At 32.1% G+C, this 18,573-nt stretch overlaps 2 protein-coding genes across 3 annotated transcripts in view; one reads left to right on the top strand and one right to left on the bottom strand.

The window, feature by feature from the left end:
* Positions 1-4,302: 4,302 nt before the first annotated feature.
* LOC111699919 (uncharacterized) overlaps positions 4,303-18,573 on the top strand; it is a 35,642-nt gene continuing 21,371 nt past the window's right edge. The window contains exon 1 of one of the 2 annotated variants that reach the window (XM_023470694.1): positions 4,303-4,387. The gene's annotated coding sequence lies outside the window, so the exon portion shown is untranslated. Of the gene's footprint in view, positions 4,388-9,159; positions 9,218-18,573 lie in introns of those variants that run through there. The other variant, XM_023470693.1, reaches the window with a different exon arrangement.
* On the bottom strand, positions 9,335-9,811 carry LOC111699910 (tetra-peptide repeat homeobox protein 1-like; the record flags this gene model as incomplete). The annotated part of the gene is made up of 1 exon (XM_023470674.1): positions 9,335-9,811. A coding segment is annotated over exon 1 (477 nt), but the record flags the coding sequence as incomplete, so codon positions are not given.

Here is an 18,573-nt window from a genome sequence, read left to right as displayed (position 1 = left end):
AATCATGAGTTATTAACATAAAATAAAGCTTCAGCATTGGTCAAAATCTATTTCTAATTTAAATTAATTTAATTTTATAAAATAAAATAATTTTGATTTGAATATACACCAAAAGCTATGAAACTTGTGTTTGTTATATCTTATTTATGTTATTCGTTTAAATTTAATAACTTTAATTAAATCTTTGACTCTAATACCGTGATATAAATCATTTTGGAAAAGGAACTGAACATATAATAATTTTATAATTCAATATCTTTGCATTTTTCCTCTAATTGAAGGATCAAACTGTATTGCTTTTATATGATTTTTCCTCTAATTCAAGGATCAAACTGTATTGATTTAATATGATTTTTCCTCTAATTGAAGGATCAAACTGTATTGATTTAATATGATTTTTCCTCTAATTGAAGGATCAAACTGTATTGATTTAATATGATTTTTCCTCTAATTGAAGGATCAAACTGTATGATTTAATATGATTTTCCACTAATTGTTCGTATTGTACAGCTAAATACACAGAATTATTATAATGAAAGGGGGTCTTTTTAATAATTAATAAACTTTCCACATAAAAATCATAACAACATTTCATTAAAAAGTTGATTAAAGGGAATGTTCGCATATTTTTGACTAAATAAAAACCCCAAATTTGATAAATTCTGAACACAGCTACTTAACTTCCAGAACTAAGCTATAACGTTAAACTAAAGTGAATTTAAATAAGATTGGATTTTTTTATGTTTTTTATCATAAATGAACTCTTTTTGAACAAATATTGAGAAACTAAGAAGATCAAAAATACTTTTAATTTCTCATACTATATGCATATAATCGAAAGAGTAGGAGCTACAAGGTATAAATATATTTATATATATACGAAGGTCTTGTTTTATTATATAGATTAGGACTCGATATACGCTTAGAAACGGAATAAAATACAATTCATTTACAAAGATATGTTATACATTTATGTTATACATACAAAGGAACTGAGATTTTGTCACAAACTAAGATTTCCTATACCACAAAGCTTTTGAAAACGGATCGCTAAAATTCTTAATATTTCTTTATATTATTTTATCTTTCGGAAATCATTGTTTGAAATAACAACGGTTTGCGGCATTAGGTTGCAAAGATATAGGAATTAGAATATTTAAGTTTGTAGCAAAAATTCAGTTCCTTTGTCGATCTATTCGTAATATTTTATGCATCAGGCGGTACAAATGTTTGTTTTTGTCGGTTCAATTTACGGGAAATACCGCTAGCTTCGTTTTTTTCGAATTTGACAGAGAGTTTTGCACATTCTGGCGCTCAGGAACATCATTGAGCGTAAAAAAGACAACAGACCAAATATGTGAACAGTCCCTTTATTCATTTATTCATATGGTTTCATGTAGTCCACACTCAGTACATTGAAGTAGGTAAACGGTTCAACACGGCCTTCTTATTCAGCTCTCCACTATTCGTTCGGTCAGTAAACGGCATATCGCTGCAGTACACACTAAACAGTGCATTGAAAACCGAGCATTAGGGGGTAATGCTTGGTTTCTGCCTTATAGAACCCAAACATTAGGGGTAATGGTCAGCTATTACGACCATTTCGTTGAAGAGCCCCTACTTTTCATTAGAGACCCCTAACTTTTCATTGCAGACCCCCTGATATCATTGGAGATCCTCAGCTTTTTATTGAGACTCCAGAGTTTCGTTGCAAGCCCCAAGATTTTCATTGAACACCCAAATAAATTCATCCAAGGCCACAAAATTTGTTTGGCCATTTCGTTGGAGAGCCCTAATTTTTCATTGGAGACCCCCAACTTTTCATTGGAGACCCCCCCAGATCATCAGCTTTTCATTGAGACTCCAGATTTTCGTTGCAGAAACCCAGAAAATTTGTTATTGTTGTTATTGTCATTTGGAGACATCCAGATTTTCATTGGAGACCCCCTGATTTTCATTGGAGACCACCAGATTTTCATTGGAGACCACCAAAGTTTTAGTGGAGACCCAAAGATTTTCGTTAAAGACTCACAAATTTTCATTGGAGACCCCCAGATTTGAATTAAAGTCCCCAAGATTTTCATTGGAGACCCCCAGAATTTTATGGGAGATCCACAGATTTTCATTGTAGACCTCAAGATTTTAATTGGAGCCATGTTTTTATGGAGACCACCAGATTTTCGTTGGAGACACCAAGATTTTCAATGGAGACCCCCAGATTTTAATAATTGATCCCAGATTTTGATTGGAGACTTCCAGATTTTCATTGGAGCCCCCCAAATTTTCACTGGAGAACCCAGATTTTCATTGGAGTACCCTATATTTTAATTGGAGACCCCAATCTTGTCAATGGGGACATCATATTTTCGTTGGAGACCCAAACTTTTCATTGGAGCCTCAGATTTTCTTTGGAGACTTCCGGATTTTCTTTGGAGGTCCAAGATTTTCGATAGAAACCCCCAGATTATCATTGGAGACCCTCAGCTTTACATCAAGACCCCCATATTTGCATTGGACACCCCACGAAATTTCATTGGAGACCCCAAATTGTATTTGGAGACATCCAGATGTCATTGGAGACCCCTGATTTTCAATGGAGACCACCAGGTTTTCTTTGGAGACCACCAAAGGTTTATTGGAGACCCCAACATTTTTGTTAAAGACCCAGATTTTCACTGAAGACCCCTGATTTTAATTAAGATTTTCATGGGAGACCCCCAGATTTTCATAAGTGACCCCAGATTTTCATTGGAGACCGCAGATTTTCATTAGAGACCCCAGATGTTCCTTGCAAACCCACAGATTTTTATTGGAGACCTTACAAAATTCTTTGGAGACCCCAGATTTTCTTTGGAGATCTCCATATTTTCATTTGAGAACCCAGCATTTTTGGGAGACCCCAAGATTTTCATTGGAGACCACCAGATTTTTATTGGAGACCCTATATTTTCATTGGAGACCCCAATTTCGGGTTTAACAACAAAAATTTGGGACTTAAGTTTGGGTCTTAATTGAAAATATTTGGGGTCTTCAATGAAAATTGTGGGTTTAAACAAACATTTTGAGTCTCAAATAAAAATCTTGGAGGTCTTCAGTGAAAATCTTGGGGATCTACCATTAAAATCCGGGGTTCTACAATAAAACTATGAACGTCTCTAAAGTAAATCTGGGGTCTCCAATGAATTTTGTGGGGTCTCTAATGAAAATCTGGGGGTCTCCGACGAAAGTCTGGGGTCTAGGTGTAAAGCTTGTGGTCTCCAATGATAATTTGGGGGTCTCCATAAAAATCTGGGACCTCCAATTAAAATCTGGAAGTCTCCAACGAAAATCTGGGGTCTCCAATTATAAGTTTGGGGTCTCAAGCGAAAATATGGGGTCTCTAATGATAAGATTGGGGTCTCCAATGAAAAATTGGGGCTTTCCAACGAAATGGCCAATGAAACTCTGGGGGTCTCCAATGAAAATTTGGGGGTCTCCAAAGAAAATCTGTGGATCTTAAAGAAAATCTGGGGCCTCCAATTAATTTATTTGGGTCTCCTATGAAAATCTGGGGCTCGGCTACGAAAATCTTGGGTCTAAATGAAAAGCTGGGGGTTTCCAATGATAATCTGGGGGGTCTCTATTGAAAAGTTGGGGCTCTCCAACGAAATGGTCGTAATGGCCGACGATTACCCCCTAATGCTCGGTTTCTATAAGGCAGAAACCGAACATTACTCCCTAATGATCGGTTTCAAGGGCGAGAAAGTAGGAATAATTTAGCTTACTAATAATACTAGGTAACATACATAAAGATTCCACAAACTCATTTAAAATCTCATGTTAGAAATTGAGACTCGTTTTTATCTTTAAATATATTATATATATATATATTTAAAGAAATCGAGTCTTTGCCATTGCCACTAACTTTGATTTTCTAATTCCTATATCTTTGCAACCCGCATGTCGTAGAGCTTTGATATTTCAAACTATGGCTTCTGTTAAATCAAATCATAGATTAAAACAGAGATAGAACACTAGAGTTCTTTTTTTGAAGATTTAGGGGTTTTTCGTTCACAATAACCCTAAGGCAGAAGCCTATATGAGTTACGCGCATGCCGCGTTGAATGACAAGACAGAGATAAAATTAATAATAAATATACTCGAAAGATTATTTAATTTTGATTTGATTGAATTCTAGTTTTTGAACATTTCTATATGAAAACTGATATTTTAAAAGCTTAATTGTGAATGAAAAAGTTTTCCTACGATTGTTCATCGTGAAAAAATGTAAATTAATTTGTAAATACAGTTTTCAGCATTTCGTAAAGATACAGTAGCGTTTCATATTTCATCTAGTGATCACTTCTTGCAAGTAGAATTCATATTCAATACAATGGGTAGAGCTGGGGTTAGTATATACACTTTAAACCGTATACTGTACTCTACAGTTTACACTATCACTGTACAGAGCCCGTTCTCTCTATAGAAAGTGGTCGTGTACTTCATGTACTTTGGGGAACGATACGTTGGCCGCTAGATGTCTCATGCTAAATTCTTATCTGTTATCTGATAGATAGATTTTTCTCCGTACATTTGACAACCAATATAGGAGACGTCAAGTTGTCGACCAATGTACTTTATGGAAGGAACGGCCTCAGAATAGATTTATGCCCACATTTTATAGATTATTAAATTGTTTCAAACATATTTTTTAACAAAGATCTTCTTTAAATCATTAATATGGATATTTTATGGATATTTTAGACATTAATAGACATTTTAGACATTAATAGACATTTTAGACATTAATATACATTTTAAACATTTTATAAGCTTTTCATTGTGCTTAATTATAAATGGTTTAGAAATAATACAATCAAACTGAAAACTTTAAAATTGTGGATATTGAGATCTGATCTCCTCTTTTTATTCTTCTCAATACAAAATCTTTATTTTGTATCATGAAATTTGAAAACTGTGTAAAATTCCACCAATAGAGCGGTGTATGCAAACTCTGGAACAGCCAATCAGAAGCTAGGAAAATTTGAAATTTTACGCGCCAATTAATGAGAGAACTCTCATTGGTCGGAATCTTGTACTTGTTTGTAGATAATTGTAAAAGAGTGGATTAAGTGGATATTAAGAATAATCGATAAAAGCTGAAAACTTTAGAATGGGATATCCTTAATCCAAATCAGTTAATTAATCTGGATATTAATAGAATGAGGAGAACAAGCATTATTTAATCTCGAGATTAAGAAAAAGTTTCCAGCTCAGGATATTCCCAGCTCTGATGTCTGAAATTATGTTTTGTGAATCTTGTGATTAAGCGTTGATGCAAATCTACGGATTAATTTAATTATTCTTCCAGATTCTATGATATTCGATCATATCCTGCAAGAATAACTAAAATGAAGGGATCAAGCATTTATATTTAAATATAAAAGTGTCTTAATTGGATATCGAGATCAAGCATTCAGCATTCAAGATAAACAACTCTTCTCCTTTAGTGCTTTGATCAACATTTTTTAGAAGTAATAAGTTCACATATATTATACACTTTATTAATATTATCATCTTTATCATTTTTATCATTTAAAGAAATCCCTTTATTCGGTAAAATATAGATGGGTCAAGCACCAAACCGGCATATCGCTCCTGTATGCTGAGTCCATTAGCGCCGGATCCAATCAGGGTTCAGTCATGTGTTTGTTGTCAATTCTGAACCAATAGAAATAGTATGGCGGTAACATCTATCTTTCTATCTATCTCATTATCCAATCAGAGTTATCATTTTATAAATCCTCACTCCTCATCTTAATTCTCTGAAACTCAAACTATGGCGATATTATAATATATTTTACAGGTAAAGGTGTCAATAACTGATTAACAACAGTACCCTTCAAACCTTTATCTGATCAATAATGTGGAAGATATTGTCGTTTTCTAGTTTACAACTGTTTCATTCTAATAATTTCCAGATGTTTCCTGTTGTAGAAATGCGCAAGTCACTTTTGTTATAGAGAAACCTGCAATTAAAAATGAATATACATTTAAAAATATTAAACCTTGATATATAATTGATCTTTTATCAGGCAAAGCTTTTAATGGTACCATTGTGAATCAAACACAATTACGCTTATCAGTCACTTAAGTTAAATTTTGTGATATAGAAAATGTAATTATTATGGTTAGTTTTATGGCATATGTAATTATGACAAAGATGTTGTGATTTGTGGCAAATACAACTTAGCCGTTCTAGCACTCAAAATTCCTTTCATAAAATTTGTAATTATTTATAATTGGAGATTCTGACATTGTCACATTGGGTTTGATGCAGTGTTCCTATTTCTTTCCTCACCCTGTAACAGAGCTAGGAAAATACACATTAATTGTGATAGATCTATATTTAGTATAGTCATCATTCACCAATCTACAAACCTATTAAGATAAAAATATCAATTCTAGAAAACTTACAATAGTTACAATTTCATGATTGTTCATGCGTTCCATGAGGGGAGGAAGGCCTGCCACATCAATTTCTAGTCCGAGCCACCTCAAAATTCTCGTCCTTTCGATATATTTTTTTAAAGTGTCTCATCCTCCCAGATAGAACTATTTTTAAAGAATCGGGCCACGATAGGGCATAAAAGAAATATCGAAATTTTGTAAATCGAAAAAAAAAGTTTCAATTGAATTAAAGTTTTCAAGTTTAATGTCTTAAAAAATGTTAACAATTTTTTACGCGCATTTTTAGATATTCCTGGTAAAGAATGTCGCAAATAATTCTGAGTTCATAGAACTTCAATCTTTTTCGTTAATTATAGTAAAAACCATAGAATTTTTCTGGGTGGTTCCATGGGGAAAATGATAGGCACAGGTATACAAAATATTTTGCTATTTATTTTATATCGCTTAGGTTAGCCATGATGGAGGCAGAAGAGTTTTAAGTTTTACCTAAATAAAGTTTGACATCATTCTCGTGGGTTCGAAGATTCTAACATGAAGCAATCATTACAATACTTCAGTCTATCCATATTTTAAGCCCTAACGTGGCTAGATTTAAAAAAAATAGTTTTATCCTAGAGAATTGGAAACTTTTTAACACATAATAATCGAAGGACGAGGATTTCAAGGTGACTCGGACGAGAAAATGAGGAGAATGTGGCTCGGACTAGAAATTGATGTGGCGGGCCTTCCTCCCCTCGTTCAATGTCAGAAGCTGAGATATTGAATTTTGGCTGACCCCCCCCCCCCCTTAATACCCAACTGTGCTCCAGGGGGGAGGGTCCCAAGAATCCCAAAGAGGATAAATTGGAATACTGTTAATACTATTAAATATATATCATTAAAATAATTTTGTACAATTTTGAAATTATCTTTAAAAAAACCTTTTAAAATAATAAAAAATTGTTAAAAAAGAAACTATTTAAATATTAGGTCCCATGGCTGTATTGAATTGAACTCAATCACAAGATGATATTTTAATGAACATGCGTCGAAAAAAATGTGATTAACTATAATATCCAAGCAGAACGAATTGTTAAGAACAAATTGCGTCACAGTAAATACAATAATCGATATTGAATTTATACTCTTAAAGTTTTTAACAATTTACCGAGATATTTATGGATTGAAATTCCACATGAAACACTTGCAAAATGTATGAAAATATATATATAATTCTAGCCTGAGAACCCAGCGTTTACCTGTGCTTGGTCGTAAATAATGATTTTAGAAATTAGAAATATAAAAGTGGACCCTTTCAACTCTTAGATATCTCAAAACCTAAGCTAAGAACATTCCAGTGGGTCTCCCGAATTCTCCAAATGTGAGGCAAATCGGTCCAGGGTTCCTGAGTTATGATGGGACATACAAACAAACAAACAAACAAACACCAAAACAGAGATTACTTCTTGAAATATATAAATATATATGTATATAAATCTGCTAATGTTTGATCTACATGCCCTCCCTCCCCTAAAGTTGATAACCTAGTTGAAAGTATCAAATATCACATATCTACTTGAGCACAAATTAGGAAAATCCATCCCACCAACATTATTCATGATAAAATTTAAATAATTCTTTCTTTTCTCTTCATTTAATTTATTTTACATTTCCCTTCCTTTGAATCGACCAATCGAAAATGTACGCAGACAGGTCGACTTATTGAAGAGTACTGTGGTGCATTGCACACGCCGTTATATAAATAGAAAGTTAAATATGTAGTTCAAAGTTAAATATGTAGTTCAAAGTTAAATATGTAGTTCAAAGTTAAATATGTAGTTCAAAGTTAAATATGTAGTTCAAAGTTGAATATATAGTTCATTTAAGGTTCTTATGATGAGTTAACTTTTTACGAGAACTCCTCGTGTAATCAAAATCAAGTCGCATCCTTTAAGGTTCACCCTGTATCTGAGAGAAGAAGAAAAAAAACGAATTGCATGAGAATTTATTTTTAAACATTTGGTTTACTAACTATAATTACTCATCTCAACTGTAAACTCATCAATTTTTACAATCAGTGCACAGTGGTATAACGTCAGCAAAGGAAAATTTTCAAAATTTATTTTTATAAATACTTTATTAACTTTCTCGGTTTTAAATTAAAATAGCGGCATCTGGTGATAATAAAGGGGTTATAAACTTATAATTGTAAGTCTATTATTTTATTTCACTCAAACATTTATGATTAAAAAACAATAAAACGCAACAAACTAAGGTTATTATTGAACTTAAAATCTTAAATGTGTTCATTAAATTCTCCTCTTATAGAAGAGCTATTATGGAAGAACTAAAAAGTTTTAAATTATATAATCAAAAATATTTTTAATTTGTTTTCTTATTAATGTGCTCAAAATGAAAACTATAAAGAAGCTACGAGCTCAGAAAGTCGCATAATCCTATTTAGTTCATAGTATAATCATTATGATTATTAGTCTATTCTTTTCGATGAAAAAAAAATGATTCAGGATTAAAAATTTAATCATATCAAGACTTTAAAACTAATTGCAATGTAAACGTATTAAAAGTGTGGTTTGTCGTCGTAAGAAATATCAAACTTTTTTTCTTTCTCATCACATTAATGCTCCACTGTTAAACACCGTACTACAGATGTTTGTGAGCAATTATAATTAAAATTTACAATTTGATTTATTGGTTTGAGGCATTTTGGACATCTTAAATTCATTCACTTTGCTTCTGAATTTCAACCTAACGACACTTAACATTGAAGGTAGGAAAAGGAGATAAATAAAAATACATTACAAGGGGAAAAAACAGGAATTAAGAACAAAAAGTACAAATAAAAGGAACAGGAACTAGAACGGAAAAAGTTAAGGATAGGCAGAACAGGAATAGAATTAGGAACAGGATTAGGAACAGGGATAGGCACAGGATTAGGAACAGGATCAGGAGCAGGGTTAGATAGAGGACTAGGAATAGGGTTAGGAACAGGGTAAAAAACAGTATTAGGAACAGAATCAGGAGCAGGGTAAGGAACAGGATTAGGAACAGGATTAGGAACAGGATTAGGAACAGGATTAGGAACAGGACTAGGAACAGAGTCAGGAACATGATTGGGAACAGGATTAGGAACAGGATAAGGAACAGGATAAGGAAAAAGGTTAGGAACAGGATTAGGAACAGGATAAGGAACAAGGTTAGGAACAAGATTAGGAACAAGGTTAGGAACAGGATTAGGAACAGGATAAGGAACAAGGTCAGGAACAAGGTTAGGAACATGATTAAGAACAGGATAAGGAACAGGATTAGGAAAAAGGTCAGGAACATAATTAGGAACAAGGTTTAGGAACAAGGTTAGGAACATGATTAGGAACAGAATTAGGAACAGGGATAAGGAACAGGATAAGGAAAAAGGTTAGGAACAGGATTAGGAACAGGATAAAGAACAAGGTTAGGAACAGGATAAAGAACAAGGTTAGGAACAGGAAAAGAACAGGATAAGGAACATGATAAGGAACAAGGTTAGGAACAGGATTAGGAACAGGATAAGGAACAAGGTTAGGAACAGGATTAGGAGTAGGATAAGGAACAATGTTAAGAACAAGGTTAGGAACAGGATTAGGAACAGGATTAGGAACAAGGTTAGGAACAAGGTTAGGAACAGGATTAGGAACAGGATTAGGAACAGGATTAGGAACAAGGTTTAGGAACAGTAATTGTAAGAAACAGAAAGAGAAACAATTGTGCACTTTGGAAGAATATTCAGAGAGGGGAAAGGATGAATATTAAAGAATAGATTGAAGAAAAATATGGGTTGAGAGAGGGGGGATGATGTATCCGGGTACTCTCGTGGCATTACATGCGTAAATACGTGGCAAATAATGCAATTTATTTAATGCAAATAGTTCACACTTGTCCTGGTGAAAGTCTGCCTGGTTGCAGATATAAGAATATATACTCAAGTTTATCTCTTACAGTTATACCCGGATACAGGGTAGTTAACCTTCACAATCATCCATACTCATCCATATTCATCCATACTCATCCATACTCATCCATACTCATCCATACTCATCCATACTCATCCATACTCATCCATACAAATTCATACTCAATCATACTCATCCATTCTCATCCATACTCATCCATACTTATCAATACTCATCCATACTCATCCATACTCATCCATACTCATCAATACTCATCCATACGCATCCATATTCATCCATACTCATCCATACTCATCCATACTCATCCATGCTCATCCATACTCATCCATACTCATCCATACTCATCCATACTCATCCATACTCATCCATATTCATCCATACTCATCTATTCTAAACTATACTCATCCATACTCATCCATCCATACTCATCCATACTCATCCATACTCATCCATACTCGTCCATACTTATCCATACTCATCCATATTCATCCATACTCATCCATACTCGTCCATACTTATCCATACCCATCAAAATAAGTATATCTATTCTTGTTTTACTAATTACCGTCTTATATTCAATAATAAACCACCATATAGTGAAAAAAGTTCTATTTATTCATATTTTTAAACTAGTTATAAGGTAAACGCCCTAATTTCTCTTTAATTAGCAGTACTCTGTACTTTCCCCACATTCAATCCAGATTTTTAATTTCCTGTTCTTCAAGTTTTTTGGTCTTGTAGAGAATTATGTACTGCATTTGTAAAGTTGCGGATTTAGCACCTGCAGATATTCGAGGGTGTAATGCAAGGAAAGTAAATTGCGGTCGTGTATACTCTGCGTACACATTGAAACCAGTTCTCTTCGGGCGGAATTTGCAAACAAGAATAGATCCATCAGTGTTCGTTTAGTATCCGAGGAGGTTAAAGCATTAAATTTTGATAACTCACATAATAGTTTCCTATGACCAGAATATTTCATTGATTTTTTATGTGAAAGATGAATCCCATGTCAGGCGTTGACATCCGTCTTGTGTTTACATTACCGCCCAGAGACAGTACACTGCAGTACAAAAGATGTGTACACTTCTGAAATAACTTTCCTTGCATTACATCCTTGCAGATAGTGAGGCAGCAGGGTACAAGCTTTTGTTTGCACCGGCGCGGCGCGACTTTAACCATATTGTACAATGCTCTATTAGAGCGCAATTTGACTTGTTATTTTTAATTATTTATTGATCTTTTTAACGACTCATGGCTTACTCAAAACTCAAATAGATTATATTAGAATTGAGATAATCAAATTTTGTATGGGCTGCTTGACACAGCTCCAGCATTAGTATAGTATATAATCTGATTCATAAATTAACTAATTGAATTCATGTCTCAATTTTGTCTAATTGTAGATTTTACTTCAAGTGATATGTTTAAAATTGTATCTAGGTGATAAAATATTGAATCTTATTTTAATATAAACTTCCTTTGTCGCTAAATGCATTAAAATGACAAATGTAATGGTTATAAAGAGATTAAAATTGAATAGACTTAGGCTTTTAACTGTCACTTTGTCAAAAAAAACTTTTGCAAGCTTTGCAGTGAGACATATAAGACTCTGGAAAGCGACATTTCATCAATCCTTTTTATATTTGAATTTGTTATAAAGCAAATAGTTTTATCATCAGGTTGAAAATCACAATATGAGTCTATCAGTCGTCTTCTTATTCCACAGTTTTAAGGATCTCACTGCAGCAAAATGTATAATAGTTGTTAAATCCCTAAATTAAAGAAATATAACGTACATTGTATCCCTTGCATATACTAATAAGCTGTATAAGGCATTCCCAGAAATAAATTAACTTCCTTTAAAGTTAAAAACAGATTAAGAAAAAACTTGACCCAGCAGGCCTGATCCACGACGGTACCTTTAACACTTTTGTCTGATCAATAATGTGGAAGATATTGTCGTTTTTTTATGTTTTAAAGTGTTTAATTGAGATAACTCCTATAATATGATTTCCCGCAGTTTGTATGTTTCGTAGAGAACCAACAATTGTATGTTTGATTATATCACCATTCATATTTTAAACCTGGAGCTAGTTGGGCTATTAATCAAAAAGTTGATGTTTAAAATAACAAAGGGTCACACAATCAGCTTGTAAAGATATAGGGATTAGCAAATCAGAGTTTGCGGCGAGCAATCAGTTTTGAGCATCAAATCCTATTTTTAATTCGGTAAAAATCTAATTTACATGCGCAATGAATCTCTCTGTATTGTAGGGCCCATTGTATCAGACACAGGTACCTGAACCCATCTGGGTCATCAGTTGAGGTTCAGGTTCCATAACAAATACTTAATTTTATCTGAATGTAAATTCGCTTTTCTTTGAACTTTGATATTAAAAATATAACATTTCTTCTACAAAAGATTCTTGAAATAGAATTATAAAACTTCAATTTTGTTTTAAAGAGGTTCTTTATTTCTTTTCCGTTTTAATTTGTTTCTTAAAAATCTCCTTTTAAAAAATGTAAATTACAAAAAAAGCTTTGTTCGAAATTTTATTTAAATTTCATCTTTTTCAAATTTTGTTAGACGTGAGAAAATTTTTGTAATTTTTTACTTTTTTATTCTAAATCTTTGTAATCTGATTGCATGTACATCGTACACCTTTGATATTTTGAAATTAGATTATTAGATATAACAGAATTCATTTTTTTGAAATATCTAAGGTCTACGACACATTGGGTTGCAAAGATTAAGAGATAAAAAAATCAGATCTTTTAACAGAAGGGAAAGCTATAATTTGATTTGATTTGATTTAAAAGGAAGTATCAAGATTTTAATAGGAAATATAATATCTATTTATGCTACTGTCCTGTTTTAACATGCGGGAAAATATGTTTTTTTTGTCGGGATTTTTTACTTTTTTCGTTTGTTTAAGCAAATAAACCAAAAAGTAAAATTTACCACAAAAACATAATTTCCCAAATGATAACACAAGACGTTAGCATAAATATATATTATATTTCCTGGATGAGTATGGATGAGTATGGATGAGTATGGATGAATATGGATGAACATGAATTTGATCAATTCTTGATTTTTTTTGAAATTTTATTTTAAAATCCGCAAAATAAAAAAGGAAATTGTGTGTAAAATGCGGGATCAAAATTCTCTCAAAGTTGAATAAATATAAAGCTGCTAGGAGGAAATATAAAGATGCTAAGAGAAAATATAATGATTCTTATAGGAAAAAATTAAGATGTTAATAGTAAATATAAAGATGCTAATAGGAAATATAAAGATGGTAATAGTAAATATAAAGATGCTAAGAGGAAATACAAAGATTCTTAAAGGAAAAATAAAGATGGTAATAGTAAATATAAAGATGCTAAGAGGAAATATAAAGATGCTAAGAGAAAATATAAAGATTCTTATAGGAAAAATAAAGATGGTAATAGTAAATATAAAGATGCTAAGAGGAAATATAAAGATGCTCAGAGGAAATATAAAGAAATATGTAGCGCAAACGATATCTTATATTAATCTTGATCTGAAATCTTCTTATTTCAAGATTTACTATTTACGCTTTTGACCCGTTGCCCTTGGAGAAAGATTATCCTTTACAAAGTTATTTATGGGATAAATATTTCATATGCATATATTTCTAGATCTGCATAGAATAGAAACATATTACTAGATCTATTTCTAGATTATATAGAATAGACGCATCATACTTGATCAACATAGAATATTCACATATTTCTAGATCTACATAGAAAGTATATTAGTCTAGATCCAGACTCTAGAAAGTATATATGTCTAGATCTAGACTCTGCAAATTATATATGTCTAGATCTAGACTCTAGAAAATATGTCTAGACTTTGACTCTAGAAATTATATATGACTAAATCTAGACTCTAGAAATCATGTATATCTAGATCTAGATCCCAGAAATTATATAAGTCTAGATCTAGACTTTAGAAATTATTTATTTCTAGAGTCTAGACTCTAGACATTATATATTTCTAGAGTCTAGAATCTAGAAATTATATATTTCTTGAATCTAGACTCCAGAAATCTATATTCTAGAGCACGTTAACTAAGCTTTAAATGTCTACTCCCTGTAGTAATATAAATATTAGATGTCAAATTACCATCTCAAAAAAGGACTAAATGACAATAAACATGGAAAACATAAACAACTGTTTCTAATATAAAAATATTCAGTTTTTTATAAATGTAATTCTTAGAAACTAGACTGTCTTCTCAACTCAAGAATATATTTATAGGTTATGATATTTATTTCTAGATCTAGACTAAAGTTAATGAATTTTGTTGGAAATCATAATCATGTAAGGTCCCACTCAAAATTAGGGCCTGATCGGTTCAGCCGTTTTGACGTTTATTGGATACAAACAGACAGACAAACATACATTCAAAGTATAATTATAGATATATATTTCTAGATCTATGGCATGGATCATAAAGATTTCTTATCTAAGCCATATGTAGAATATATAACTTTCTAGATCTAGACTTAAAGATATGCATTTCTAGATATAGGCCAAAGATTATGTAGATTTCTAGATCTAGACTCTAAGATATATATTTTAGATATATGCCATAGAATATGTAGATTTCTAGATCTAGACTAGGATATGTATTTATAGATATAGGCCATAGAATATGTAACTTTCTAGATCTAGACTGTAGGATATGTATTTCTGGATATAGGCTTTAGATTATGTAGATTTCTAAATCTAGACTCTAAGATATATATTTCTGTATAAAGGCCATAGATTATTTAGATTTCTAGACCTAGACTCTAAGATATGTATTTCTGGATATAGGCCATAGATTATGTAGATTTCTAGATCTATACTCTAGGATATTTATTTCTAGATATAAGCCATAGGAGATTATTTAGATTTCTAGACCTAGACTCTAAGATATGTATTTCTGGATATAGGCCATAGATTATGTAGATTTCTAGATCTATACTCTAGGATATTTATTTCTAGATATAAGCCATAGGTTATGTAGATTTCTAGATCTAGACTCAAGGATATCAGTTTCTAGATATAGGCCATAGAATTTATAGATTTCTAGATCTAGACTCTAGGATATTTATTTCTAGATATAGGCCATAGATTATGTAGATTTCTAGATTTAGACTCTAGGGTATTTATTTCTAGATTTAGGCCTTAGATTATGTAGATTTCTAGATCTAGACTCTAAGATATATATTTTTAGATATAGGCCATTGATTATGTATATTTCTAGATCTAAACTCGAAGATAAATATACTTCTAGATCTAGACCCTATAATATATGTCTCCTGTCTAGACTCTAGACTAAAAAATATCTATTCCTAAATCTAGACACTTGACTGTATGTAAATGTCGCCACGAATTTCTAGAAATATCTTAGATCCATCTTCTTTCAAGATAAAAACGTTCTTCGTAAGATTAATGCCAATTCTTAAACCTTGAGTTGATATATTTAAATTCAAACATTCCTTTCTAACATTTCTTTAATTTTGAAAGTATTTAAATCTTTATGTCTCTAAGTGAATTTTGAAGTCTGATTTGATAATTTAAACCCTAATTAACTATGACGGACAAGTTTAGTTCTTATGTGTAAATCAAATCAGACTCCCAGGGTGTCCTCTTTCTACTGCCCAAACTCGAAGTGAATAGTAGTAAGTCATGTCTGGAGAAAAGTCGTATAGTTTGTAGACAGTATGGTTTTATATTTGCTCTGATTTTGGTACTTTTCCCGGCCTTAATATTTCATTATAAACCAGATGATAATTCAGGATACTAGGTTCGTTTAAAGAACATTAAGTTAAACCACTACAACGGACATCCGACATTGTGCCAGATTCCCATTATACAGTTTTTAGAAAAGTTTTCATTTTTAAATAATTACATTTTTATTTTTAATTGATAAAATTTTGGTTGACAACGGTACTCTTTTCAAGCCAAATGTCTGGGCGAAAATATTTTTTTTAATTTGAGTTTTGTAGCAGTTACTTTTTAATATTGAGGAAGCCTTTACAAATCCTGCAGTTAACGTTGACATAAAATTACGGGTATAGTCCCTTTAATTTGTTACCCAGTAGCCCGGAACTTTAATTTTACCAGACTGATTATTATGGTAAACTAGATAATATATTAATTTGTTTATTCCGTGATAAAAACAAATCTATAAGTTAGTCTATATTGGTCTTTAGTAAAGAAAGCAGTATTGAGAAAAATTAAATGAAAAAGGTAGTTAATATTAAATTACGAGCCGGCCAGCGTATAAAGGTGAACTAATCGTACTGAGCTCAACTTCTTCTCTTGGTTCATAAACATTTATATGAGTTCAAATGGTTTTCAAATTTCACACTATACATGGATATTTTAAAGAAAATCAAATCTTTTGTGTTAGTGTGCATATTTTTATTTTAAAATTTGCATAGAAAGGCAATCCATGCACCTCAAACTATTTTAGTTCAGGGCTTAGGTCAAAGATGACTAGGGGTCATGCGAAACTAACTTAAACCAGTCACGTGACATATCCATTGTCCAGGTTGAGATTAGCTAAATCAGAGGATTTGAGTCTTTGCCACAAACTCTGATTATCTAATTCCATAGCTCAGCTAGGATCTTGAAGGGTTGATTTCGGCTAATATTGTCTGATTCTTTATAATTATGGTTGATTTATGCCACCGTAGACTGATTCAGGCTTATTAAGTTTGATTAAGGTTAATCAAGGCTTATTTAGGTTGATTTAGGCTGATTTAGGCTGATTTAGGCTGCTTTAGGTTGAGTTAGATTTAGGTTGAATTTGACTGTTTTTTATTGATTTTGGCTGATAAAGATTGATTTAGGCTTATTTAGGTTGATTTAGGCTGATTTTGGCTGATTTAGGCTAAATTAGGCTGATTTAGGCTGATTTAGGCTGCTTTAGGTTACTTTATGTTGAATTTGACTGATTTTAGTTGATTAAAGTTGATTAAGGTTAAGTCGGGTTGATAAGGTTCATCTAGGTTCAATACTATGCATATGAGAACCCTCTTTACTAAAATAAACAAACCCGTATATACGAGCTATGTCTATATATATTTATATATTTATAAACAAACAAAGCTTAAATACTTCACTGAAGTGTATATTGATAAATAAATCATTACAAGCAAATTAAATAATACCAGTGCTTAGGATCCGAATTCGGATCCGTTGGATCCGCAAGATTTTGGCTTCCTGGATCCGGATCCGGATCCGCAAAAATATGCGGACCCACGGATCCAGGGGTAAAATATTAACCAAAAACTGCCAAAAAAAACTTTTTTACTCCTAAAACCCAAATCTGATTTTTTCAAAAAAGAGGATTATAAAAATGTCCTCATTTCTGAATGGTTCGCAAGTTTTAGGATAAAAATGAGCGAAAAAAATAAACACAAAATTTGAAAATTTTTTTTTGTTTAACAATCCAGTAAATCTTAAGGAAATTACCTGGATCCGGATCTATTTTTTTCCAGTGCAGATCCGGATCCGCATGAAAATTAAATAGATCCTAAGCACTGCTAAATACAGTGGTTCCCAATATTTATACAGGAAATGAAAGAAAAGGTATTGAAAGTTAGAAGTGGGTTTGAAAAAAATACAATTCTTGGTTGTAATTTTTGAAATATTTTTCTTTAAAAGAATGTTACGGGTTTTCAAATTTATCTTTGCAACCCAAATATAGACGACTGTGGAGACCCTGGATTACCAGCTGATTGCCGGAAACTCTGAAGACCAAACCAAACATATTTATTCAAGATAGTTTTTCTCATGTTGTAAGTTAGACAAAATATATACAGTTAGTCTCGTTTATATCTTTGTTATTTTGCGTCGCTACACGACCATATATATTTTAAACTATGAATTCTGTTAGATCTAGGGTTTTCCAATCCGAATTCCGTTGCGCGGAATTGCGATCAAGTGTTCTCGTATTGCTCGAAATTGTGAGGAAAGGACATGGTGTCTCAGCAAGTAAAATCCACTCGCATTGAAGACCCTAGTTAGATCAAATAATCAAAGTTTGAAATTTAAAATTTTAAGTCATTAGAGGCCGAATTTAAAGAATTTGTGCCGCGGCTAAATTATGGTTGGTTTCAAATTGTCTCAAATGTTTCAAGATTTAAG

This window comes from Eurytemora carolleeae, unplaced genomic scaffold, assembly GCF_000591075.1.
Source record: "Eurytemora carolleeae unplaced genomic scaffold, Eaff_2.0 scaffold317, whole genome shotgun sequence".
NCBI classification, from domain to species: domain Eukaryota; kingdom Metazoa; phylum Arthropoda; class Copepoda; order Calanoida; family Temoridae; genus Eurytemora; species Eurytemora carolleeae.
This window is presented reverse-complemented; position numbering and strand designations above follow the sequence as displayed.